General features: G+C 42.3%; 1 protein-coding gene across 1 annotated transcript; it reads left to right on the top strand.

Moving 5' to 3' along the window:
- The first annotated feature begins 5,551 nt into the window (after positions 1-5,551).
- ZNF317 (zinc finger protein 317) lies at positions 5,552-15,956 on the top strand. The gene is made up of 7 exons (XM_037504788.2): positions 5,552-5,729; positions 9,627-9,747; positions 10,258-10,397; positions 10,855-10,981; positions 11,420-11,515; positions 11,967-12,049; positions 12,490-15,956. The coding sequence occupies exons 2-7, from the start codon at positions 9,717-9,719 to the stop codon at positions 13,807-13,809; spliced, it is 1,797 nt and encodes a 598-aa protein (XP_037360685.1). The 5' UTR covers positions 5,552-5,729; positions 9,627-9,716; the 3' UTR covers positions 13,810-15,956.
- The last annotated feature ends 10,989 nt before the right edge of the window (positions 15,957-26,945 follow it).

Below are 26,945 nucleotides of genomic sequence, written 5' to 3'. Positions count from 1 at the left end.
TTCTGTGTGGAGCTTGGATGTCTAAAACCAGTTAAAAATGACAATCAAAAAGAAGATTCCATGTGTATGTGCAATACTTATTATTTAAAAATGTGGCTAAAGCTAATATGGCAAAATGTCAGCATTAATTCTGGAAGGTGACATTCCAGAATTTATTTTATTGTGCTTAATTTAATATATTTTATAATATTTTGGGGAGGGATTTTAAAAAGAAAAACTGAAAAGGTGTTGATGAGGCATGGACCAGGGATGGGAAAATTGAGAATCAACTCCACCCACATTCCCCCCACCCCCCACAAAACGAAGAAAGCTAGAGACACTTGTTCAATTTCTGAAGGGACTAGTGCACGCTCAGGTGCAGAAGTACTCCCTGGGATCTAGGAGACAGCATGAGAGATGGAAATAATGAAAACGAATTACAAATTAGATGAGACAGGGAAAATAATATCTCTTATAATTTAAAATCCCACCATTATAACTTAAAATCCCACCATACATCCTCCTACCCTTTGGATGGCTTCCAAATAAGCAAGCTTAAAGAAGAACATGATGAGGGCCTCCCCGGTGACGCAGCGGTTGAGCGCTGGGTTGTGAAGATGCCCGCAGCCTCTGCGGTGCCAGTTCGATCCCCGGCTGCTCCCCGGCCACCAGAGGAGGGTCCCGCATGGCGAGCAGACCTCTCCTGCCGCCCGCTGCTCCCCTCAGCAGTGAACTTCGGTCCTTCTGCCTGCTCTGCTCCCTGCTCTGGCTCTGGTGAATTCTCTCACCCCCCCACGCTTCTGACTGTGCCCAGTGCATGTATAAACAAACAAACAAATAAATAAATAAATAAAACATGCCTCTATAAATTAAATAAATAAAAAAAATTAAAAAAAAAGAACATGATGAATTTCTCATAGCATTTACTAGAGTACTGCGGATTGCTCTAAAATCATCAATAAGCAGTTCACCTTTCCTGTGGATGTTGACAACTGAAGACGAAAACCTGTTCCCAGATGGACCAAGAAAGGCCACAAGCTCCTGGCAAAACAGATCATCTCAGGAAGGAGACCAGATGTGCTGTTTCCTGACCTGCACAATGACGTTTACTAATGTGGCCACAGGTAGACATTTTGTGGTCTCTGTGGCCCTAGAGTTCAATTTCCAAAGCTGCTCATTAGCCCCACTCTTTCCCCAGGGCAGTGCAAACCCATAAGGACCACAGCTCACAGAAGGAGGGATCTTCTTGATGGCTGACTCCCCGACCTGGAGGGGGAAGGTGGAGGCCATTCTCTGCTTACATGTTTCATGCCATCCCCAGGGAATCTCGTTCTTGGACCCATGGGTCTGACTTTAAAGGAAATAGGTTTATCTCTAGACCAAGGACCAGTTTTCTCTGAATCAGACATGGTCTCTAAGGGCTGGAGTTCAGGATGGTAAAAGCTTCCACAGGGCCAAGACTCAGGGATGCAAAGAATGAATCCTGGGATTATTTCCACAGTATGAAAATTTTATCTTTCATTAGACTCCCTTCATGAATGAGGTTAATAACACTATGCAAAGAGTTGGCAACGAAATCAAGTTAATGGTTACTTGAACAATCTTTTAGAGGTTGTATGAGAAGTAGGCATCAAAACCAACAGTTATAAGGAGAACACAAAAAAGCACTAAACATAGAGAAAACAAGTGAAAAATTGATTGCATTAACATTAGGAAACTATAAGAAATACACAGGAAATCTCCATACTGTTTCTTTTTTCAACTTTTCTGTATCTCTAAAAGCTCAAAATGAAATTAAAAAGATTACAAATCAAAATGTGATACTACAACATACTCATCAAAATGGCAACATGAAAGCTTAGGCAATAAAATTTTGGCAAGAAACCATAATGCATATTGGTGCAGCTACTTCAGAAAATGACTTGATAACACCAACTAAATGACACCATATGTATTTCCTATGATTCTGAAATTATATATATATGCACATATATATAACAAAAATATGTACAACTGTAAACAACAACAAAAACATGTACAAGAATATTTATAGCAGAAGTATTTGTGAAATATCCAATCTATAGGCAATCTAAATATCCAAGATAGTTGAATGAATAATTTGTGCCTATTCATACAGTGTGACACTATGCAGTAATAAGAATAAATTCCTTCTAAATGGAATAACATAGACTAATCTCAAAAATATGTTGAGTAGAAGAAACCCAGCACAAAAGATAACATATGCATAAGAGTGCATAGAACTCTTAAGTATATTTTATTTTATTAATTTATTCTTTTTTTATTTATATCTTTTATATCCTTGTGTCTTCCCTGTAAAATTCCCACCACCAATTCACCCATGAACCATCACCCTAGTCCCTTGTATTTAAAAAAAAAATTGAATTTTACACCTTAAATGGATGAGCTGTATAGTATGTAAATCAGATCTCATTAAAGCCATTAAAATGCATAGGATTCCATAGAGTACTTACATCAAGGCAAGACATCAGTGTGATTAATGATTGAAAACCTGAGGGGGAATCCTGCACGCTCAGGTGGAGAAGCAGCCAATAAGTCAGAGTAACGCTAAGCGTACTGATGGCAGGGACACAGCAAGGAGAATACCAGCAGTGCCTCAGAAAGGAGCGAGACGCCCGCAACACTTACCAGCAACTGGCCTCCTCCAGTCCCTAACTCCCACTGATTGGGCAACTTAAACCAGTACTCCCAGACAGGTACAGAAGTCCCCACCTGGCAAACAACTTTAAATCCTTTCAAGCCAGGAGAAGCTAAAAAAGCAAAGCACCATTGGCTGGAACATCTCAGATTCTACAACATCTCAGTTATTGCTAAGGACAAGTTAGAAGTTGTTCTAAGAAAAGTTCTAAGCAGCAAAATTGGCAGAATGAAAAATACTACAGAGGACATCTTGAGCCCTCAAGGGAAAATGTCACCACTAGGAGAGAAAAGCTCTCTGGAATTCAAAAACAAAGACATCTCAGATCTTTTCTTCCTATAAATTAAAGAGATCAACATTGCTTTCCTCTGTCTCCCCCCTGAGTATTAGTCATGATACACACATTTTTTTAAAAAATGGAGGGCGCAGACTCCTTGAAAGCAGAAGGCCAGGCTCGGAGGAAATGCCAGCTTCCCTCCCATGGCTGCAGTGCCAACACTACCTGTCTGAACCTCCTCTTACTCACTTGCTGAGACGTCTTGCCACCAGGATGCCATGAATTATGACCAAGGGGGGCATATGGAGGAAAACCCAGGATGAAATTCTGAACACAGTGGTAATGACTATGGGAAAAACCAGCGGTTTAGGGTTGCCTCACTTGTGCATGGAAAATCAGAATGCAGTGCAAAGCCAGATGGTATGAGCAGCTGGACCCAAGGATTAAGAAGACAGAATGGTCCAAAGAAGAAGAGGAAAAGCTTTTGCATTTGGCCATGTTGATCCCAATTAGTGGAGGACCACTGATCCCATCCTTGGAAGGATGATGCTCAGTGCTTGGAGCACTTTCTCCTATTTCCTTTGGATAAAGCTGCCCAGAGAGACAACAGAGAGGAAGCAACAGATGATCCCAGAAAAACCTAACCTGGAGAAATAGATCCAAATCCAAAAACAAAACCAGCACGGCCTCATCCAATTGATACGGATAAGGGTGACCTTGAGATGCTTTCTGAATCCAGAGTTCACCTGGCTAATACTTAGGGGGGAGACAGAGGAAAGCAAGAGAGAAACAGTTGGAAAAGGGAGGCATCTTGCTGTCCTCCAAAAGAGATGAGACCTTTGAGCAGTTGGCATAGAAATTCAGAAGAAAAGAAAAAGGAAAAGAGGTGTTGATTGTAATGCTGAAATTCCATTTGAATGGAATAAAGGGCCTCCCTGGTGGCTATCCTCAGCCTCTGCAACAGGAGTTCAATCCCTGGCTGGCCAAGGAGCTGCCCACATGGCACAGCAGACCTTTCCTGGCTTGCCCCCTGCACCCCTCAGCAGTGTAGTTCAGTAGATCTGCCTGTTCTGCTCCTCACTTTGTCTCTGGTGAATCCTCTCACCTCCCCGCTCCCCTCAACCCCGCACCTCTGGCCTGTAACCCCAGTTTTTATATGCATAAATAAATAAAATCTTATAAAAAAGAAAAAAGCCTGCTCTTAGTTTCTATGATACTTCTGAGGAAAACTACCAGTTTCTTGATGCAGATTTCAGAAAATTAAGACAACAGGACATTGATGGAGAGCTAAGATCTGCTCAAGAAGGAAGAGATAGAAAAAGACAAGCAGCATTTGAAAAGGAAAAAGGAATCTGATTTACCATCAGCTATTCTTCAAACTAGTGGTGTTTCTGAATTTACTAAAAAGAGAAGTAAATTAGTACTTCTAGCCCCTCAGATTTCAGATGCAGGACTCCAGAAAGTTGTAAAAGTAGGTCAAACACCTGAAATTGCCTGTCAAACTGCGAAGGAATGCAGCATAACAGATTCTGCTTCCAGTCCTTTTGTCTGGAAAAGAGAGTAAAAATTTTGCGTGGTGTTTATCAGTCTCATGTCATGGGGTTTAGGTAATAGTTAAATGACTTCTGGGACCAAATTGACTGGCGAACTGAGAGTTACTCACTTTTGAAAAATGTAGGAAACATGAAGATTCTGCTATTCCCTGGAGGCTAGAGTGTTTAAAAGATGTTCAGGGACAACAGGACAGAGAAAAGGAACTTTAACATAGATATGCTGTTTGCTGATTGAAGGAGAGTCATTAGAGTCCTAATTCCCAAGCTTCGTCTATATTCTGTCACAAGATGAATTAACTGCTGTTTTTCATACTCTGGAAAGCCGCACCTGATGTCTATCTTCACTGACAAATTCCCTCATCTGTGGTGTTATGGTTATTTTAAATGATGTCGAACTTACAGATTCTATGTATAAAGACTAACTCCAGAAGACATTTTAGGGTTTAAATCATTAAGATGCTCATTTCTAATCTCCCTCTTCCTCTGTTCTGTTGGAGACAAATTATTTTTCCTTTTTTTTGTTGTACCAAAGCCACAGCAGCCCAGAGTTTAGCTGCCCAGTCCTGCTCCAACACCCTGACGAATTATGGGACAAACAAGAGGCTGGAAAGATGTTCACAACGGCTATGTGGAAAAATGAGTTTGTTATTATCGGATATTGATGTTGAGGAATTTGATGCTGATCTTGAGGAATCAGGAGTTTGTTTTGTGACATTTAAGTGTTTATAAAATATCCCAGTGGGAAGAGAACAGCTCCTTCTGTGTGGAATTCAGGGCAGAGGCGTGGCACTGTGATGGACAGGTGAGTCCTGCGTTTATAAACGATACTTAAAGCGACGAGATTCTGCGACCACAGAAGGAATGACTGGAGATGAGAATAAGCCTCGGACCTTGGTCCTGGAGCCCCGGAACAATTAGAAGGTGCTCAGCCCAGTGCAACGGCCACTGTGTCCCGCTAAGCTTGAAAACTACATTTCCCAGAATCCCTTGCGCCCCGCGCTTCCCGGCTAGAGGCCGCCCGTAGCCCCGCGGCGCTCAGAAGGCGGAAGTGAGGCGGAAGCCATTATCCCCGGGAGGCGTTTACGGCTGCACACATGGACGCTCGGGAAGGCCGTGGTGGCCTCCTCCAGCTTTTGGGGACCCCTCGTTCCCCCGGGGCTGACTGGATCGCCCGCGTAAATCTCTCTTCCTCTCTGCGGCAGTTTCCGTGACCTCTGCTTGCCCCGAGTGTTCCCTCAGCCGTGTAAGCCCCGCTTTCCGCCTCAGACCCTCCCTCGCTGTCCCGAGGCCCCGCGGCCGCAGGGAGGGATCTGGGGGTACGCGGGCCTCGGGCCCGGAAGCCGAGCGGGGGGCGGCGTGTTTCAGGCCCTGTGGTCAGCGACTGAAACGTTGGCGAAGAGACGACCGAAAGGCACCCCCTGCGCCACATGAAGCGGGGACGGCGCTGGTGTTGGGTCCTGAAAGTGGGCGCCGTGGGGTGGGGAGGGAGGACGTTTTGGGGGGTCAGGAATGGGGAGCCGCGCGGATAAACTAGCTTCTGTGTTGCTTTGTAGTCAGTTTCCTCAGATGCTCATCGACGCACTCGGATTTTCTTTTCTCAGCATTTGTGTTGGATGCCTTTTATAATTAAACTTTGGGGTGCACTTACCTGTTGTAGTGACTGAGCTGACTTCATGTCAGTCGCCCACACCTAGATTTCAAGATTCGCTTCAACATTCTGTTATTTAACTTGTGTTCGTGCATTAATACTTACTGCGATGACTAATATTTTGCATTGGTTTTTCCCATCTGATTTTGTGCTCTTTATCCGTTGACGTTCACAGTTTTTTAAATCGGAATATAGGACATATCTGCAAAAGAAATATGAAAACACACACTAACAATCGAAAGAATAACCATAAAGTGAATCCCCAAACTAGGCCTAGCAAGAGATAGTGAAACCTCAGAAATCTGTGTGCTGCTTCTAAATTGCATCTTCTGCCTTTACCCCATGATTTTCTTTATGGATTTTATTGCTTATGTTTACCCAAAAATGTAGGTCCTGGTTTGGTAAGTATCATCCTTTTTTCCATATGGATACAAAAAACCCCACATTTTAATTTAGAAATTTCTATCTTATAGGTAAAATATGACCACCCATCCATTCTGTACATTATGGCTTAAATTGCAGAGTCAATTTACAGAGGTCTACACAGTGGGATTTTGTGTTCATCTTGTGTTGAATCAATATGGGAATTTCGAGAATATTGACATTGTTATAAATCTTGACTGGCTCGGGGACTTTGAATGGAGTTTTGGGAGGCAAACTTGAGGCATGGTTTCCTTTCTGACCTTGAGGGGCATTAACCTTAGTGTTTGTTGGAAGCTTTTTTTTTTAAAGAGAGTATCAGGTAAAGGTAGTTTCCTTTTTTTAGTTTGTGTTTTTTGTCATGCATAGGTGGAAGCTCTCAACAAGTAATTTTTTTTCAGTGTCTGTTATGCTACCTTTCATTGATACGTTCTGAGTACCTTGAAAGATATGTTGCCTTTGATATGTGCTAAGTACTGTTAGTGCATTGAATGGATTAATGAAAACTGATTTTTCTTACTGGTTTCATAGTGTGGTAAATTAAGTTGATTTTCCCATGTTGCATTACATTTGCATTGGTAAAATAGCTTAAAAGAATACATCCTATTTTATCACTTTTTGGCTTCAGTTTGTTGATATGTTGTTTGGTGATTTGGATCAGTTTGAATAAAACTGGCTTGTAAATTTTCCTTGCCTGTTTTTGATTTATCCCAGCTTCATAAAATGAGGTGAAAGCATTTCCTCTTTTTTTCCATATTGTGGAGTATTTTGCCTAAGAAAAGTACCACTTGAGCTGTACTGGAAAAACCATTTGGGACTGGAGTTTTCTTCATGGGGATTTTTTTTTTAATTAAAAAAAATTTTTTTTTAAAGGTTTATTTACTTGTACAAGCACTGGGTACAGTCAGAAGCATGGGAGGGTAAGAGAATTCACCAGAGCCAGAGTGGGGAACAGAACAGGCAGACCGATGAAGTACACTGCTGAGGTGAGCAGCAGGGATCTAACCGGGGCTGCTGAGGCTGAGGGCAACTTCGCAGCCCAGCACTCAACTGCTGCGCCACCAGGGGAGGCCCATTCATGGGGATTTTTATTTATTTATTTTTAAAGATTTATTTGTTTATGCATACAAGAGTTGGGGTGTAGGCCACAGGGGCGGAATGGTGAGTGGGGAGCAGAACAGGCAGATCTACTGAAACACATTGCTGAGGGGAGTTGCGGGTGAGATCAGAGAAGTCTGCTGAGTCATGTGGGTCGCTCCCTGGCTGGCCAGGGATTGCACTGTGCTGCAGTGGCTGGTGATAGTGTCATAGTGCTGAGACTTAACCCCTTGCACCACCGGGGATGCGAGATTTTTAAAGCTATCATTTTAGATCCTTTAAGGTCACAGTCATAGGACATGCACATTCTCTACTTCATTATAATAAAATTTCTTTTAAGGGTTTATTGATTGTCTATAAGGATTTGACTTTGTATCATCAATGTCGTTAATATGCACAGTGCTCTTACATCTCTTATATTTCTCGGGCTTGCTACATCTATAAGGTGGTTTGGTGGTTTTCTGTTCCTACATGTACATTGTTTAGGAATTTTTTTGTTTTAATTTTCAATCCTTTCACATTTTTTCTGGTTATCTCCTGTAACTTGTTAACTTCACTGCCCAGTGGGCAGAGATACCTTTTTCTGAAACACAGTATGCCCTGGTAGTGGGGTTTTAGTTAAGAAATGCTTTCTCATCGTGTTCACTCTACATGTCATCAGTGAGTTGTCTGCTGGTACTGACTCGGTGAGGGCTCTGCTGCTGGCTTTCCCCATTCTGTTTAGAGTTGTATCTTTTTTTCTTCAAAATTTTTAGGCTATGTATATACATATATAGCTTTTTCTTGAATTGTACATCATTGTGTGATATTTCATTTTTTTCTATGTGTCTTTGCTTTATTCTCTTGGACACTTTCTTTTTTAAAGCATCATTTTATTTTTATTTCTGCTCTCATTATATCAGTCTGTTGTAGACATCTCTGAACAGTGTGTCACCATTATCATCTTAGGTATTAATACATTTGTTTGTTAAATTCTCTTTTTCTATTTTTCCTTCCCCCTCACTTTTATTCCTTTCAATATTTTTAATTTTATTTTTATATTTTTTCATATTGGATGAATTTACTTATGTCTATTATTTTAGTGCTTTTCTGAAGAATTCTTACTCCTGCATGCTCAGTTTGATTTTGATATTACACTCCTGATTTACGTGATTTTGTTAAGCATTTTAATTTTATCTTTTTCTAAACCTGAGAAGAGATGATGATGATGATGATTATAATAGGCAGTCATTTATTTTTAGTTTCATTATACCCACCCTCTTTTGTTCTTGCACTTTTCTCTTTGGTTCCTTCATTACTTCTCTGCAGTGTGTCTTTTAGGATTCCCTTTTTTTCTGTGGGTAACAAGCCACCGATTAGTTGGCCTTACCAGGTACCTTTGTGGAGGAGGCAGATGTTTAAAATCTTCTAGGGATGGTCTTCTGTTCATTATGGATATAATAGCAGAGGAATAGAGGAATTTTGACAAGTAAATTGTAGAAATGATGAAGCAGCTGGCCAGGTGGGAAAAGAGACATCCTCTCACAAGACTAGTTTAGGAGGTTTTCTCCTGAGAGCACATTTCTAAATCATTGTCCCCAGGGTGAAGCTTAGTCTAATGATGACAGCCTGTGAGATGGCCTCCGGATGTGTCTTATGGGGTGGTCTCTGGGGCCAACACATGGGAGACCAGAACACGTGGCCCTAAATGAACCATCCTCATGGTTACCAAATGTCCTAATCCATGGTGAGCCTTGATGAGAGAAAATCTGTTCAAGTGAGGGGGTTTAGCAGAGTTGTGCCTGGTGAGGAATTACTGGAGAGAGAATTGGAATCTTACTGTGGTCTGGCAGGACCGCCATCCCATCACCTGGAGCTTTATGTGAGGCAACTTGTGGCTCAAAAGGAAATTCTGAAAAAACAAAGAGTTATCCCTAAAGCTGGAGAGACAAATACTTTAATTACTCTTTGTGATTATTTTCTCCTTTGTTACAGATAACTACTTAAGAGGTCTGTGGGAGCAGGACAGTAGCTTCCTGGCGCCAGTGCCGTTGTTCAGGCAAATTTACTACGATTTCTCACAGAATGACAGCTCTTGGTTTGTCTCCCACATTTGGTAAGTTATTGCGTTGGTGAGCACCCTCAGAAATGACCTCAGTGACCTCTACCACTTCTGTGAGGTCAGGGGCGCACACTCATGGGAGGGCTGCTGATGGATGAAATACAATGGACATGGATGGGAGCGCTGGGAGCCCCCCAGTTGACTGTTTACAGTTCAGGGTCTTGGTGAGTTGGGCAGGGAGCATGTGTAGTTGATGAGGAAGGAACAGTACAATAATTGGTAATTTGCACTATTTTATTATTTTGTAATTCTGAGCAAAACAGCTCCACCTCCTAGAGTTTTATTTTACTCACAAATTTAGAATATATGTCACTTTCTTTATGGGTTTATAAGCCTGTCATCTGTTTTCTGTCACTGAGTGTATCAGGGCTACTCTGACTTATTATGGAATCGTATGTGTGTTCATTGGGGATGTGTACTTCATACGTCTAGTGTGGGCAATTTTCTGATTTGTGAATAGAATATTGAGTAGGTTTTAATTTTCATGGATCCTCTCTTCTCTAGCTTTGTCCACTCAGGAGCCTGCCTATATCCAGGAGTTAGAAATTCCTCATCCTTCAAAAGACCGTTCCTATCCCCAGGATTTGGACCTGTTTGCGTGTAATGAGCTGGAAACTCACCTGCTCACCAACATTGGTTCCCAGGTACACCAGAATGTCAGGGTCCTCATGGCAGAAGAGGCACTTTCCAACAATGCTCCCGACATCACGTGTTAGATTTTGAGAACTTCAGGCTGACCTGAGTGTTATCGGGAAGCAAGAGAAAGAACCATAGAGTGTTTGAGGCTTCCCTGGTGTTAGTGTTGGAGGTGCTAGGGGGAATGGCTTGTATGCCAGCTGTTTTTCTCAAAATAGAGTAAAAAGTCAGGGTAGGTTAGAAGTGGAGAGAGATTGGGTTCCATTTCATCAGAGTCGGATGACACAAGATGATGAGATTACCTCAGGGATGAGTCTGGGGATTGACGTCTAAAGTAAATACTCAGACCCCCTTGGCCCCATCTGAAAATCTTTTGTTTGGAGTTTCTTGTGCTTAGTCTTCAGCGCTGGTCCTCTGTGAGCACGCAGACATGTTTATCCTGACCCAGAGTATGTGATGTTTCAGGAATCGGTGACTTTCCAGGATGTGGCTGTGGACTTTACTGAGAAGGAGTGGCCCTTGCTGGATTCCTCTCAGAGAAAACTGTACAAAGACGTAATGTTGGAGAATTACAACAACCTCGCCTCAGTGGGTAAGGCCTCCATCGTTTCCTCGTTCTTTCTGAATCAGATGCTGCTTTAAGCCCTGGCTGTGACCAGGAATTGTGTGGGGATTTGGAACATGATTGTGAATAAACTGACCTGGTGTCCACGCTTATGTCACCTTCCCAGGAGCAGAGAGACCTGTTCATTGTTTTGACCTGAGAGGTTGTCAGGTGTGTCTGGGCTTGAGCGTAGGTTTCTGAGTTAAGAAATTCTTGTTCTTTAAAGGACATAACATGTATTTGTGGTTTTGTGCTTTACAAAAGCCTTTCACGGTGCGCCTTAGCAATTGGCACCATCATTTTGCTGCTCCTAAGTCAGACTTGGCCATCTTCAGAATCCTGAAGACCAGATCCCCGACCCCAGACTAAGGGAAGGTGTTGTCATGTGCAAAGTCCTCCCTCACCATGTGTTTCCCTTACGCGTAGGGTACCAGGTTGGCAAACCCAGCCTCATCTCCCACTTGGAGCAAGAAGAGGAGTCGAGGACGGAGGAGAGGGGGATTCAGCCAGGCACGTGTCCCGGTAAGCACCAGGCAGATGGAAGCACCTCTCAATACAGCTCTTTTCAGGCGGGGCGGATGCGGCAGCAAATGTCCCACAGGGGAATTCGAAAATGTTCTTTATCTTTCAGTGTCCCTACATTCTCTCGCAAGCCCTTTGTCCTCCGTGTCCCGTCGTCTTTCATTTTGACATGTTCACAGGGCTCTTTGTCCTCCTGTTATGCTTGACACTCTTGATCATAATTTCCCGTCATTATCAGTGTCAGTGTTTGAAGATTTACTTCTTAGTGAATCGACTTATCTCTGTCTTTGCCACATGTCACACAGCAAAATTTTCAGTGTGTTCTTACTCATTTGTGTGTTCTTCCCTTTTGTATCACTGTTCCTTCCAAAGAGTTAGTGCTTGCAAGGGCATCTGCTTGCTATATCATTTTTTTTTTTCCAGCAAGTTATATTTGCCCAATTTGTTTCAGACTGGGATACTCCATCTAAAATCAAATGGTCAATCCTTATGGAAGATATTTTTGGGAAGGAAGTATCCAGTGGTGTGACAATGGTAAGATTTCCTTGGACAATTGCAGAACTTCTATCTTGTAAGAGGACTGGGCAGCGGAGTTAGAAAGGACGTGGAAGTGTGAGGCTAGTGGCATTCTCCAAATAGTTGATGACATGGAACCTTCACTTATAGTCCAGCGAGTAAATATTTCTGTACCTATGTTCAGATAGTGACTTTTGGGGCTCAGTTCAGTTTTAAAAAGCTAACAAATTATATCCAAAAAGCTTTGTACAGGTAATCCATAAAGAGTCTTGGGGCATAGCAATTTCTTGTTCTCTTTGACAGAGCCGAATTGGGGCAGAAACAGTATTTTTGCAGTGCATATTGTGAAACCCTTACTCATAATGATGTGTCCTGTATCCGTCAGTGTATGTGGGGTGCGGCTTAGGGATATAATGAATGTGGGGATTGCCTTAGCAGCACTATCTCTTAATCTACAGGAAAGAACTAGTCTTGGAGAGAAATCCACTGAATATACTCACCTGTTTGACACCTTCAGTACAGGTGCTCATCTTGCTCAGCAAATGGGAAAGCATACAGGCAAGAGACCTTATCACCGCCGGGATTATGGGGTTGCTTTTAAGAACAGGTCACACCTAACGCAACATGTGAGCATTTACAGTGGGAGAAAGATGCATGAATGTCATCAGTGCCAAAAAGCCTTCACCACAAGTGCTTCCCTTACACGGCACAGGAGAATACACACCGGGGAGAAACCTTATGAGTGCAGTGACTGTGGGAAAGCGTTCAATGATCCCTCCGCCCTCAGGAGTCATGCAAGAACTCACCTTACAGAGAAGCCCTTTGATTGCAGTCAGTGTGGAAATGCATTTCGAACCCTCTCCTCCCTGAAGATACACATGAGAGTTCACACGGGCGAGAGGCCTTACAAGTGTGATCAGTGTGGGAAGGCGTATGGCAGGAGCTGCCACCTCATTGCACACCGAAGAACACACACTGGCGAGAGACCCTATGAATGTCACGACTGTGGGAAAGCTTTCCAGCACCCCTCACATCTCAAAGAGCACGTCAGGAATCACACTGGAGAGAAACCTTATGAATGCACTCAGTGTGGAAAAGCCTTCCGATGGAAATCTAACTTTAATTTGCACAAGAAGAATCACATGGTAGAGAAAACCTATGAATGTAAAGAATGTGGGAAATCCTTTGGGGATCTTTTATCACGGAGAAAACACATGCGGGTTCATATTGTGAAGAAGCCTGTTGAGTGTAGGCAGTGTGGGAAAGCCTTCAGAAATCAGTCCATCCTTAAGACACACATGAATTCTCACACAGGGGAGAAACCTTACGGGTGTGATCTGTGTGGGAAAGCCTTCAGCGCCAGCTCTAACCTGACTGCACACAGGAAAATACACACTCAAGAGAGACGCTATGAATGTGCTGCCTGTGGGAAAGTCTTTGGTGATTATTTATCTCGGAGGAGGCACATGAGCGTTCATCTGGTAAAGAAACGTGTTGAATGTAGACAGTGTGGGAAGGCCTTCCGCAATCAGTCGACCCTTAAGACGCACATGAGAAGTCACACAGGCGAGAAGCCATATGAGTGTGATCACTGTGGTAAAGCCTTCAGCATAGGCTCAAACCTTAATGTGCACAGGAGGATACACACTGGAGAGAAACCCTATGAATGCCTGGCCTGCGGGAAAGCCTTCAGTGATCATTCCTCCCTCAGGAGTCATGTGAAAACTCACCGTGGAGAAAAGCTTTATGTTTCGTCAGTGTGGAAAAGGCTCCACTGACACATTTTCTATAAGAAACATGCAAGCTCAGATTGGAAGGTTTAAACCATAGATGGAAAGAAGGCAGGAAGCCTTTGTTAACTCCTGGGGCCCGAAAGTATACATGTCACTTGGGAAAACATGTTTGATAATTAGGGAAAGACTTGAGCTTTTTCTCATTACTGTGGAGATTTGTGAGACTCACACTGGGGAAGAAAATCTGTTGATAGCATGGTGAAGGCAGCAGTCTACGTTCTGATCTTAACAAACTTGAGAGGTTGTGGGAGAAGCCCTTCGCTTGATATTTAATGTTGACATGGTGCTAATACCACCTTGTACCTTCCGGGCATATGCGTCACCACACTAGGGAGAATATTTGTAAATTCATGATCTGAGCAAAACTTCTCTGTCTCAGTATATTCCTGATGAGAGAAGTCTAAAGAGAACTGTAAGTAGGTATGTGGGAAGCAGTGTAAATGGGTCAGCAAACTGGCCAGCTGTTTGTTTTTGTCTATGACTCTCAAATAAGAGTAGTTTTTAATATTTTTGAAGAAAAATGTAACGAGACCACGTGTTCCCAAAAACCTAAAATACTTGCTGTCCGATCCTTTGCAGAAAAGCTTTGCCCAACTTTGGTCTACCCATTTGATGGTTCCAAATGGGGTGATTTTGCTCCTCAGGGGACATTTATCAATATCTGTTGAGACATATTTAGGCATTGAAATGGGGTTACAGGGGGTGCTACTGACGTGATTGGAAAACATCAGGCGTGCTGCTAAATATCCTACAGTGTGCAGGACATCCCCCCCACCCCCCACCCCGCAACCAAGAATTATGTGCCCCAAAGTGTCAGTATAGGTGAGTTAAGGAACCTAGACCTAAAACAATCTCAATTTTTATGAAATAGGGATTCATTACAATTAGCTACTTAAAACTTATAATAATCAACATAATTTAAGTAAATAACATAGGAACTCAACTCAGTAGACAGTTCTGTGTGGCGATGATTTCAGCCACAGCCCCCTTACTTGCACTTTCGAGAATTCACATCCCAATGGAATCTTCTAGTGAATATGGAATTGCATTTGTCAGTCTTCATCATGAAAACGCCCCCCAGCTTGTTAACTTTTAGCCTTTGTTTTTAAGGTTATGCTCCTCTGATCCTTATGTCTCATCACGAAAGGTTTGTATGTGGTATTTCTTACTATAATTTTACTCTTACATGCTAATTTCCTTTTTGTAACCGACTTGACCAGTGGACTATGTGAATCATGTGTTGTGTGTAACTTGGTTGTTTTAAATACCTGTTTGTAACAGTAACCAGTTCAGATGTATTGTGACTGCAGAGCATGTCTTCAACAGAAACATTTTAGAATGTTTTCAACCTCCTGTCTGGCAGAGTGGCAAATACTTCTAGTTGCTTCCCTGACGTTTCACCATCATCTCAATGAAGAAAATCCAAGATTTGTCAGATTAGAAAAGTGTGCTAATTTTTTTTTTTAGAGATTTATTTATTTATGCATACAAGAACCAGGGTATAGGCCAGAGATGTGGAGGGTGAGAGGAATCACCAGAGAGTGGGGAACAGAACAGGCAGACTGACTGAAATACATAGCTGAGGGGAGCAGCGGGTGAGTCAGGAGAGGTCTGCTGTGCCATGTGGGTGGCTCCCTGGCCAGCCGGGGATCGAACTTATGCTGCAGAGGTTGTGGATTGCTTCATAGTGCGGTGCTAAACCCATTGTGCTGCCAGGGAGGCCCAAAAGTGTGCTAATTTTTAAAATATCTTAGAGGTTTTCTTACTACTAGCATAGTCCATGTTCCACAGCCTGGCCATTGGCAAGGAGGCAGCTGTCACTGTGTGGGCTGACAAAGCTCTTGAAAAAGGGTGGTTCTTCCTTAGATTCATATATATATGAATCTCCTCATCTTGGAAGGAGATCCAGTACCTGCTGTTAAATGGCCTGTCCTGTGGCCATGAGGATGCAAGCCACAGGGAAGGAGAATGCTGCTGGAGTCATGCCTGTCCTGCCTTTCCCAGTTGCTTTGCGTGTCTGCACCAGCCCTGGATTTATTATTTCCACACCTCAGATTAATGAGAAAAAAATAAAACCAATCACTGGTTTAAGCTGCTGTGGATATCTCATTGTTTCTCTGCTTCACAGTGTGTTTATAGGTGGAGAGAGGGATCTAGCACACCTGGCAGAATGCTGTTGTAACCCACAGCTCCAGTCATCAGTAAGGTTTTATAATGCTACGTTTGTGAGTATAATCTGCTTATATTTTTAATTGTTGGATATGAGTTTTAAAATTCTTTAAGCCAAGTTTCTAAATTGTTTTCAAATCTTTGATGTACTTAAATATTCTGTTCACTTGTTTGTTGACAGAAGTATACTAATTTTTACAAAAGCCCTCAAAAGTGGGCACGGTCAGTGTCTTTTGCATATGGGGGGGGTCTGAGGCAAGGAAATTTGGGTTTCTCGTCTGAGGTCCTGTTAGCTGCTAGTAGTACTTTTATTTGACCCTGATATTTGTCTCTGGAGTTTATATATCTGTCATTATGTAAGTGTGGGGGTGATGAGAGGGAGTGTGGGGGTTCTCTAGGACTGTTGAGTAGGCAGGGAAGCTTTGCCTGCAGGGGACATTCAAGTAGATTGTCTATGAACTGCAAATGTGCCATGTTACAATGTGGGGAGCCGTACCCTTGGCAATTGAAAGGTCATCAAAAGAAATGTGCCTGGGACAGCCAGTGGCCAGCAGAGGGGCTAGTGACGGAAGTGGGGCAAGCCTGGGAGCTGCATGAGGTTATGAGGTCAGAGCTGTGGAGGTCCAGATCACGAGGGCAGGGGCGGGGTAACTGGAAGGATTTTGCCTCATTCTCAGTGTGGCGGGAAGTCAGTGGAGGGTTTCGAACAGAGGCGTCGCAGCTATCCAACTTTTGTTTGAAGGAATCAGTGACTTGTGGGGTGATAGGCTAAAGATGGACAAGGTAGTAGAAACCTGGTTAGAAAACCACTGCAGCTTTCAAGTTAGATACAGCTGTGGCCAGGTTATTAGGGGGCGGCTTGAGATTTAGCCCATTGAAAAGTATGGTTGATTCCTTTTCACTTCTAGCCGGTGATCCTTTGTATTATTACCTCACTTTGGTTACCCTTTCTTCTGCGGGTGTGCAGTTTTCATTTTTCCCTGTTATTGAATGGTGTTGCATTAAGAAATTGTGTGTTTTGGCAATTGGTGAATTTTTCCAGAATTGTAACATTGTGGGGTTCCAAGATCTGTGCAGCTTAAATGCCAAAGTAATTTCTGCACTGGTTATGTAATAGTTCCTTTTTCTGTGTGTTAACATTTAAAACAGGTTTTACTGAAATACAGAAAAGTGCTTAGTTCATGAACATACGGCTCAGTTCTCACACACATGCAGTCAGGCCAGAAGCAGCACGACTCCTGGCCCTGATGCGTCTTGCTGCGTGCAAAGGGTTCACGCTTCCTGCTTTCCACAGAAACCGATATTCTGGCTCTTGGCAGCACGTCCCGGGCTTTTTGTTCTGTGCTGTGCAGAGGGAACCGTGCAGTGTAGGTTCTTTCGTGTCTGTCTGAATTCGCCCAGTTTTCTGACCCTGGTCCATATTGTATTGTTACAGCTCTTGCTATTGTGTTTCAGTATTTGAATGTTTCACTATTTGGTAGACAATAGTGTATGTTGGTAGACATTTTACTTTTAACTTTGGGTTATTGTGAAAAATGCTGCTTAGAGCATATTTTAATATTTGTGAACATGCACAAATGCACGTTTCCCGGCGACCTTAGACTGCAGTTACTGGGCCGTGTGGGACCCACGTTTGTTTTCATAGATGACGCCCATTTTCCAAAGTGGTGGTTGTGCAGATTTGTTTTCCAGCAAATGTAGTTAGACAAGATGATCTAAAGTTACCTGTCTTTCTCTCATTGATTTATATATTCCGATGTGAGCCTTATGAATTAAGGTATTTCCCCCACTCTGTGGCTTGCCCTCTTTGTGTTTTTGATTCCATGTTGTCTGATCTTTATTAATGTCTGATCTTTATGGACCGCACACCTCTTCCTGTATAAAAAATACTTGCCTATCCTGAAAGCAAGAAGATATTCTACATTTTCTTCTATAAGTCTCACTGTTTTACTATGTTCATTTTTCTAAAAATGATAGAATGGATTTTTTGGTGTTGTGTGAGGTAGGATTATTTATTTTTCCGAATTGACCCCGCCTCATTCATTTAAAAAAGTACATCTTTACCACAGTGATTTCAGGTGTCGTTTTCGTCATGTACTGAATTCCATATGTAGTTGCTCCAATGCTGGACTTTGTTCTGGTCAGTTTGTTCATGTCCCGTGCCACAGTGTTGGCGCTACAGTGGACTTTGTAATAAGTTGTAGTATCTGGAATGTCTAGTTCTGCCTTGTGAGTTTTCTTTATCAGTGTTTTCCTAAGTATTGTTTTTTTTAATGGACTTTCCTATTGTCCACCTCCATAAAACTAAGCTGGTATTTTTATTGGGATCGCCTTGAATTTATAAGTTAACTTGGGAGAACTAACATCTCTATAATGTGAAGTCATTATCCACGAGCAGGGGATGACTCCCCATTTGTTAAACTCTACTTCCGCGTTTGTCAGGAGTGTTAAAAAAAATCTGCTTATACAGGTTTTGTACATTTCTTGTTAAATTTTCCCTATTTCATTTCTTATTATAGAGGAGATGGTTTCTGCCATTTCACCCTCTGTTCACTGTTTCTGTATCTTACAATTACCAGTCTTGTGTTCTAATTTTCTACTTAATGGAATATTTAGTTTTATTGTTGCTTTTCTTGGATTTGCCAAATATACTGTATATTATCTGCAAAGTGGTATAACTTTGCTTGTTTACCAATTCTTATGACTCTGTTTTTGCTTGTCAAGTTGCGTTGTCGGATGCCCCTAGTACAACTTAAACAGTAGCTGAGGTAGAGAGTGTCTCGTAGCAGAGATGCCCCCATTGTTTTTCCATTAATTAAGATACTGTCTTTTAGGACCAAGGTATATATTTTATCATATCAAGAAAAGAATATATTGAATATTTTTTTATGAATGGGTGTTGAATTTGTTTTTTTTTTCTGAGCATCTATGATGAGGAGCATCATGATTCTTTTCCTCTGATTTAATATAATCTGTGATAATAATAAATTTCTCAATATTCAAATAATCCTGCGTTCCTGGAATGAATCTCACTTGTGTATGGTGTATTGTTTTTTTTTTTTTTTTTTTTTTTTTTAACATGGTGTTGGGTTCTCTCTTCTAGAATTTCGTTTGGACTTTTACATTGAATTTCATCTGGCCCACAGTTTTCTTAGTACTCTCTCAGGTTATTATACTTGTTTCATAGAGAAATTAGAAATTTTCCCTTCCATTTCAAGTGATGGAATAATGTATACACCATTTGAACTATGTGATTTTAAGATTTCTGGTGTGAATGGAATCAGTGTTGGTGACCTGCATTTTTCCTAAGAAATGATGCCTGTTGCCTAATATAGAGGTCAGCAAAGGTATCTCAGGATTTTTAAAATGTTTTCTGATTCTGTGGTCATCACTGTGTCTGTTTGTCACTATCTGTGTTCTGTTTCCCTTGGTCAAATGAGCTAGTGGTGTTTTTTTTTTTTTTTTTTAATTGAATTTTGTCTACTTGTAGCTATTGTTTTCTGTTTCTTTAGTAGTTGCTACTTTTAACTCTTAGGCTTGTTTTGACTTACTTTACTTTCTCTAGCTTTTTTAAAAATTTTTTTCTAGATCTTTCGTTTTGTTGACACATATTTCACGTAGTGGGTTGTGCTCTATCACTGCTTCAAGTGCATCCCTAGATTCTGAAATGTAGTCTTGATTATCATTCTTTTTAAAATTTGTGATTTCAATTTGTATTTTCTCCTTTCATGAGTTAATATGAGATTTTGAATTTCTAGATAAGTTTAATTTTTTTTGTTTTTGTTAAATTCTAGGTTTATTGTATACTCATATTTATGAAATTTGAATAGAATATACTTAGGTTATATTGTATTCATCCTGGTTGATGTTCTTTAATTTCCTGAATCTGTGACATGTCTGTCATTTGGTGGAACATTCTCACCAACTGTTTATTTCAAATATTCTGTTCCTTGGTCTCCTTCTTCTTCTGGCATTCTCGTTATACCTTTTTTAATTGTTTGACAAGTCTTAGATATACTGCTCATCTGTTTTTAGTCTCTTTCCATTTCACTTTTGGAGGTTTTTATTAATATATCATCAATTAACTGACTCATTTTTCTGCCTTGTCTGCTATAATGAGTCAGGAAACGTGTTCTTCACTGCTATTCCTGTATTTCTGATTTTTTGCAGTTTCTTTTGATCCTTTTCCAACATTCCCATTTCTCAGCTTACATTACCGATTTCCTCTTCCCATTATAGCCTTCAACTTATTAACCATAGTTAATTGAAGTTCCTATTCTTATAATTCTAAAATCATTGCTATAGCTGAACTTGTTTCTGAAGGCTTGCTTTGTTGTTTTACACTGTTTTTCTTGCCTTTTAACATGCCTTGCAATTCTTTTTGTTGAAAGCTTGACATGATTTCTAAAAGGAAGAGTAATAGATAGGCCTTTAGTGTGTTTTATGACTTTTTTGGCTATAAGTTAGCCAGTATTTACTGACTTTTATAGCTATTGTATCAGAAGCTAAAAGATTTTCTCCAATATACTTTTTTTTTTTGTTTTTCCTGTTTTCTTTAAGTTCTTTTCAAGATTATTTGAATAGAGCCAAAGACTAGAAATTATGCACATTTTATCCCCTGAAAATTTTTTTGTCCCCCAAGAAAATCTTTTCAGTTAAAGCTACACATAAGCTCCTTTATATTTATCTTTAGATCACTGCTACTTTCTTGAATACAAATAAAAGTAGATTTTTAGAAAACCTATACAGTAAATCCTTGGGAAAATAAATAAATAGATAGATAAATCTTCCTAAAGACAAATTCCAAACTCAGGCTTTGGATGATTGTTTTGACTTATATTAATTAAAAATTGTTTTTAAATAAAATAAAAAATAATTTAATAAATTTAAATTTATTTAAATAATTTAAAAAAATTTAAATTTAATTTAAAAAATTAAAAAGTAACTTAAAAAAAGAAGGTCCTTTACCCAAGAAAATGGCATCTCTGAATATTTTACATAGGTTAGCTTCAGTATTCCAAACACCATCATAAGGTAGTCATTCATCTGCAGCAGATACAGGGTAAATGAGTCAGTTTATCATTTGGAGACCATTTGTTGAGTGTTCACCCTGTCACATCCCCTTGATGGCAGCGCCCGCCTCTCAGGTCTCCACCAACTGACAGAGCAGTTGGACATCATGGTGCCAAATGGGAGGGGTGCGCAGTCGCAGAGCTTTGTCTGTTTTTTACCTGACTGAAATTCCTGCCCCTTCTGTTGGCAGGTCTTCCGGCGACTGATGAGGCAGCTCTACATCATCAGTGAAGGTGTTGCATGTTTTCCTGTCAAAAGTTTTCCTAAGCTAATTAGTGAAGAACTAGCAAGCTTTGGCCTAGTTTTGGGAAGGCGCCCTAGAGGCCAGGCCTAAGGGGAGGCCGCCTGCTGAGTAGAGCAAGGCTGCTTTAATTAGGGCCCTTGGGAGTCCAGCACAGACAGCTCCTCCTGCCCACTCCTCCTCACAACAATTATCAGGGCAGAAGAACCAAACTCCCCCACTAGACCTGCGGGTCTCAGAGCTCTTGTATCTCCTTGTGCTTACTTGCCAATCCTCAGGACATGCCTTAGAGAATCTCTGGAGGAGTCTAATTGTGCTCTACACTGTCTCTGTCTCCCTGTGGCTTTCAATTTTTAGAGCATCTCCTGCAGGAACTAGCTCTAGCTTATGCAATATTTGGGTAACTCCAATCCACTATGGAATTTTTCCCCTAATTTAGGAAATCAATAAATAACAATTAAGTGCCTTATACTGAACTAGGTTTGGGAAAAAAGATAGTAAGATGTGATGTTGTCCCTAAAGAAATTAAAGTCTGGAAGGAGAGACAAATTCAAACAATAAGATGGCTAGTATGGCCATCCCCAAGGAGGTGATGTTCAACTTGGAACAATCGATGCAAGCCATACTGAAGTGATGCAAGCGAAGTGGGGCCTTGTTTCTGGTGGTCAGGATCAGAATTGAAAACTCTTGCCAATCCTGAATGCAAAGGCACAGGAAAAAAAAATCCCATTGCCATATTAGAGGAGAATCCTACTATTTGATGTAGGATATAAAGCTGGAGGGGTAGCACTGAGAGATGACATAGTACTGACACAGCTGCATTAGCACCTTCTATATCAGCATCGATGTTAATTAGAAGTTGATGGAAATTAATTGATGTTTGATGTGATTTGCAGTTTAGAAAAGCAACCCACACCCTTGAGTGCGATGAAATGAAGGTGGCCTGTCCCTGCTGCATAATACACTACCCCAAACCACCAGCGCTTTTGTGCCCACCCTGATGGCTCTCGTGGGCCTTGGGGGATGGCTAATGATTATTGAGTGCTTATGCCAGAAACTTGTGAGCTCTCATGTGTAACAGTCACCCCACACCACAACTCTCAGGCTGTGTGTTGTCATCCTAGCAGGTGAGGACGCAGGCACAGCAGCGTCAGTCATGTGCACAGTACACGCCATTAGTAAGTGACAAAGACAAATGTGAACCCAGAGTCCTCATAACCACTGTTTTGCCGCCCCTCGAATTATGGGTGCTCTGCGCACTGGGATGGGTGGCAGCATGGGGCGAGGACAGGGCTCTGAAGTGCTGACAATTTTTATTCGAAGCAGTGATAATGTGAGCTACACTCCCCAGAGTGGGGTGACGTTGGTATTTGGCAGTCTCTTCCTGAACACACTGGATTTTGTCACATTTCTTCTCAGAGAAGAAAGTCATGGGCCTAGAATTATAGTTTCAGGTTCTTTACATTCCTGTGGTTGTGTCACTGTCATCGCCCACACTGATGCCTCATAGAGGGACACGCGCCCACAGTCACTAAGCTAAGAAGGGGTGGGTTCAAATTTAGGTCCATGATCTGGATGAGAAAATAGTCTTCCCGCCTCTCTAAAAGAATAACTACCTTGAGGGTTACAGTGTCAACTGGTTAAAGATGATATTTCTGAAGACCCACATATTTTATTGAGGCAAAACAGGTTTGCAGCACCCTTTATGACTAGATTATAGGGTCTCCCCTTCAGGTGTTCTCACCACACCATGCCCAGCTCCAAAGGCTCCACAGTCCTCGAGCACAGCCCATGGGGCTCCCTCCCCACTATCTCTCTCCACTCCTTCCACCTCCCTCTGATCGCCTCAGTTCTAGTCAGAATTGTGGGGTTTGTTGTTGGTTTGACTTTTATCTGACCATTTATTTCGCCTCTCTATGTAGACCCAGATTTGGTCAGTGTTCACTTGAATACAAGTTATAGAAACCGAGTGAAGCCAGGTCCATAGAACAGGTAAGATTAGAAGAAAAATAAACGTATATATCAAAGCAAAGGTGAATGGTAAGAAGTCTTTTTATACAGTTGAAGTGTCCGCTTGTCAGTTCTGTGCAGCTGTAACTGACGTGGAGCACTGTTTTAAGATTAAGGTGCACAGCACAAGGATTTGACTTACATCAGTTGGAAGTGTTCCCCCAAGCATATAAATGAACCCCAACAGGCCCTTCCCTGCCAGCCTCCACATCCAGCTCCTCCTGCGCTGGGTCCTCCAACTGCTCCCCCTCAGCGGTCCCCCTCCAACTGCTCCCCCTCAGCCACCCACAGGGAGGTGAGCCCCACCTTCCCTTCCCTTTGGGGTTCACTTCATCTTTCCATGGCTCAAGGAGGTCCCCAGATCAACCACAGATGGCACCTCCTGCTGGGTCCTGCCCAGCAGCAAGACCTCTTGTCCGTGTCCCCCACCCCAGGGAGCACGGGCAAGGATGGACTCTCAGCGAGGGAACTAGTGGAGGCAAATCCCCCAGCCTCTCCCAAAGAGAGTCAACCTCAAAACAGTGAGAGCAACACGGACGACTCCAGTGTCCACACAGCCTAAGGTGGTAATGTTTGTGATGTAAATTTTATTTGGTTTGTATCCAGTTCAGTTTCAAAGTTGCTGAAATGTGTTGAGCTTTAGACTGTGAATTTGTTGTGATAATTGTTAGGTTGAAATTCACCATGTTAAAAAGGAGGATGTGGATAGACGTTGTCAAGGTGTCTCCAGTGTGGTAGTGACATTCTGTGATTGACAGCTGACAAATTCCTTTAGAGTGAAATACTTAAAGCCAAAAAAAAAAAAAAAAAAAAAAATTCCCCTCTTTAAAAAAAGGGGGTTTAAATGTTTTTTGCGTTCTTATGGCTCCTTTTAATGCCCCTGGCTATTCCCAGAGAGAATTTTTCATTTTTTTCCTCTTCCATTTTCCTATTTGAGTCTTAGCAAACATGAGGGTTATGGTGCTTCTGAGCTGTATGGTGTGCAGGCCTGCCCAGAATATAGACTCATGTGGAAATACCACAAAAGTGTGTAAAGGAGTGTTTTACTTCCATAGTCTTTCCTATTGCCTGTGGAGTCTCTGCTGAAATGAATCAGGATTTGAGCTGTAGGGTGAGATGAAAATGAAAGCAAGTCGTTTGCCAGGACACTGATTTATTCTGATGTGCGACAAGTTGATTTGGAACACAGGAACTTTTCTGTTGTTTGCTTTTTATTGTGAAGGAAATTCACTACCCCCAGGAAGTCTCTTTCAGTTATATAACATTATGTTTGATGAAATGTCATGGCTCCATTCATAATTTTGTTGTCTTCTCCCCATAGGCATATCCGCCTTACAGAGCGCTTGTATTTGGAAAGCTTGAAGGGGCCCAGACTTTGAATTCCTGTCTTGTTTCACTGTTTGTGTTTCTTTTAAACTAAAGCTAGCCAAAGCCCTGGATTAAACAGAATAATTTTCTAAATTTAAAAATGAACAAAACAGGTAAAATGTGTTATTTGGATTTGAAAACTAGCAGGAGCGTGGTTCAGGCTAGAAACCCAAACCCCCTCACTAAGATAAATGAGGTGACCTTGGCATTAACACTCCAAATGCGGCTGCTCTGCCCACGCCTGCTTGACCAGCAGGAGCCCATATTTTCACCCTGAAATGTTTTTCTATCACTGCATTGAAATTCTGAAGACTTAAAAATATATATACCAGTTACTGCTCACCTGCCACGGAGCAGGGAGGCAATTTCAGCAGTGATTGTTTTCATTAGCTTCAGATGACTGGTTCTGATAATGAAAGGGAGTGTGCACATCATGGAAATTTTGAAAAGTAATATAATGAACAATATTTTGAACTATGATTTTTCCATCAAAGCGCACATATTTGTTTGAGTTAGCTTACTCTCTTCCTGGTCTTTTCCCATATTGTTAATTGTGTGTAAGGGCAATAATGATGTAGAGTTTGAGAATTACAAAATGAACTCCCTCCTGCTGACCAGGTCAAGAAACATAAAATCACAACATGTCATAATCATCCTCCATCAAAATTATTTCCCTTGCTCTTCATTATATCACCAAAGGATGTGTCATGAAATGTATAATTAAAACATGATTTTAATTTTGTCTAGTATTTAACATTTATTTATTATTTTTTGTATTTAACATTTAAATAAATCACATTATGTTTATTTTCTACCTTGGCACTTTCAACAATATGTAGGCAAGATTAATCCACATTGGATGCAGGAAGAGCCTAATTTCAGTGTTTATAATGTTACCTGATGCAAAGTAATAATTTTTCCATTCTAGTCTTCATACACACAAGGATTGGAGAGAGCGTATTTCATTAATATTTTTCTTCTATGGTGGAATTATATTATCTCTGAGGGTTTATATTCTCCTTTCATCATTTAACTTTGTAACTATTTTCCTGCGACATTAATTATTGTAGCTAACTGCTACATTTCATTTATGTATAGCTGTAAGTCACCATTCCGTGGAGCTTTCATTTGGATTTTTTCTAGTCATTTATTACTAAAAAGAAAGTGCTGCTGAACATTTTTACATATATTTTATGTTTTTCAAAGCATTTCCTAGGTCATTTCCGAAATATAGAATGCCTATTCCTATTCAAAATAAAAAAATTTAAGTTCAAACTTCTCTGCGGAACGGTGGTATGAGGGAGAATTCATCTTCTCAGGAACGAAGGCGCGGACGCGTCCCCGCCCGTCCTCCCAGCGTTTCCTCCCCAGCTGCCGGCCAAAGAGCCCCACGCCAACCACCCGCCTCCGCCTCCGCCTGCGCGGCGCCCCTCGGGGCGGTCCCGCGAGTCTCCGTCTGGGCGCGTTGCTCGCCCTCGCCGCCAGGCGGCGCTCTCGCCCCCTGGCGCTCCCCCCTCGGCCCTCAGCCCCGCCCCGCGTCTCTTCCCCGGCGGCCCCGCCCTCATCATTCTGTGCTCGGCTCCTTCCCCCGCCCCGCCCCTCCCGCGCCTCACTCTGCACAGCGCGACCCGCCCTGACCGCGTCCTCCCTGCGTCACCCCCCACCCCCGGGCCACAGGATGGCGCCGGCCATTCATGCCGCCTGCTTCTGCCCCAGCAGTCGCTCCTTCCGCCACTTCCATGTCAGCGCGCCTCGCCGACTGCGATTTTTCCCACGATACCACCCCAGTCCACAAGACGGCGCTCTCCGTCAATATACGCTTCCCATTGCCCCTGGAGCCTCTCCTTCCTCCCGCCACTTCCGTGTCAGCTTGCGCCAAGGACCGCGATTTTCCCACGATACCACCCCAGTCCACAAGAGGGCGCGCGCCGATTTAACCCACCCTCACTTTGGTCAGGGAGCCTCTCCTTCCTCCCGCCACTTCCGTGTCGGCTTGTTCTGAGGACCGCGATTTTCCCACGATACCACCCCAGTCCACAAGATGGCGCTCTCCGTCAATATACGCTTCCCTTTGCCCCTGGAGCCTCTCCTTCCTCCCGCCACTTCCGTGTCAGCTTGCGCCAAGGACCGCGATTTTCCCACGATACCACCCCAGTCCACAAGAGGGCGCGCGCCGACTTAACCCACCCTCACTTTGGTCAGGGAGCCTCTCCTTCCTCCCGCCACTTCCGTGTCAGCTTGTTCTGAGGACCGCGATTTT

Source organism: Talpa occidentalis, unplaced genomic scaffold, assembly GCF_014898055.3.
Source record: "Talpa occidentalis isolate TD23 unplaced genomic scaffold, MPIMG_talOcc4v2.1 talOcc4.12, whole genome shotgun sequence".
NCBI classification, from domain to species: Eukaryota; Metazoa; Chordata; class Mammalia; order Eulipotyphla; family Talpidae; genus Talpa; species Talpa occidentalis.
The sequence above is the reverse complement of the archived record's forward strand: the minus strand, read 5'-3'. Positions and strand labels throughout refer to the sequence as shown.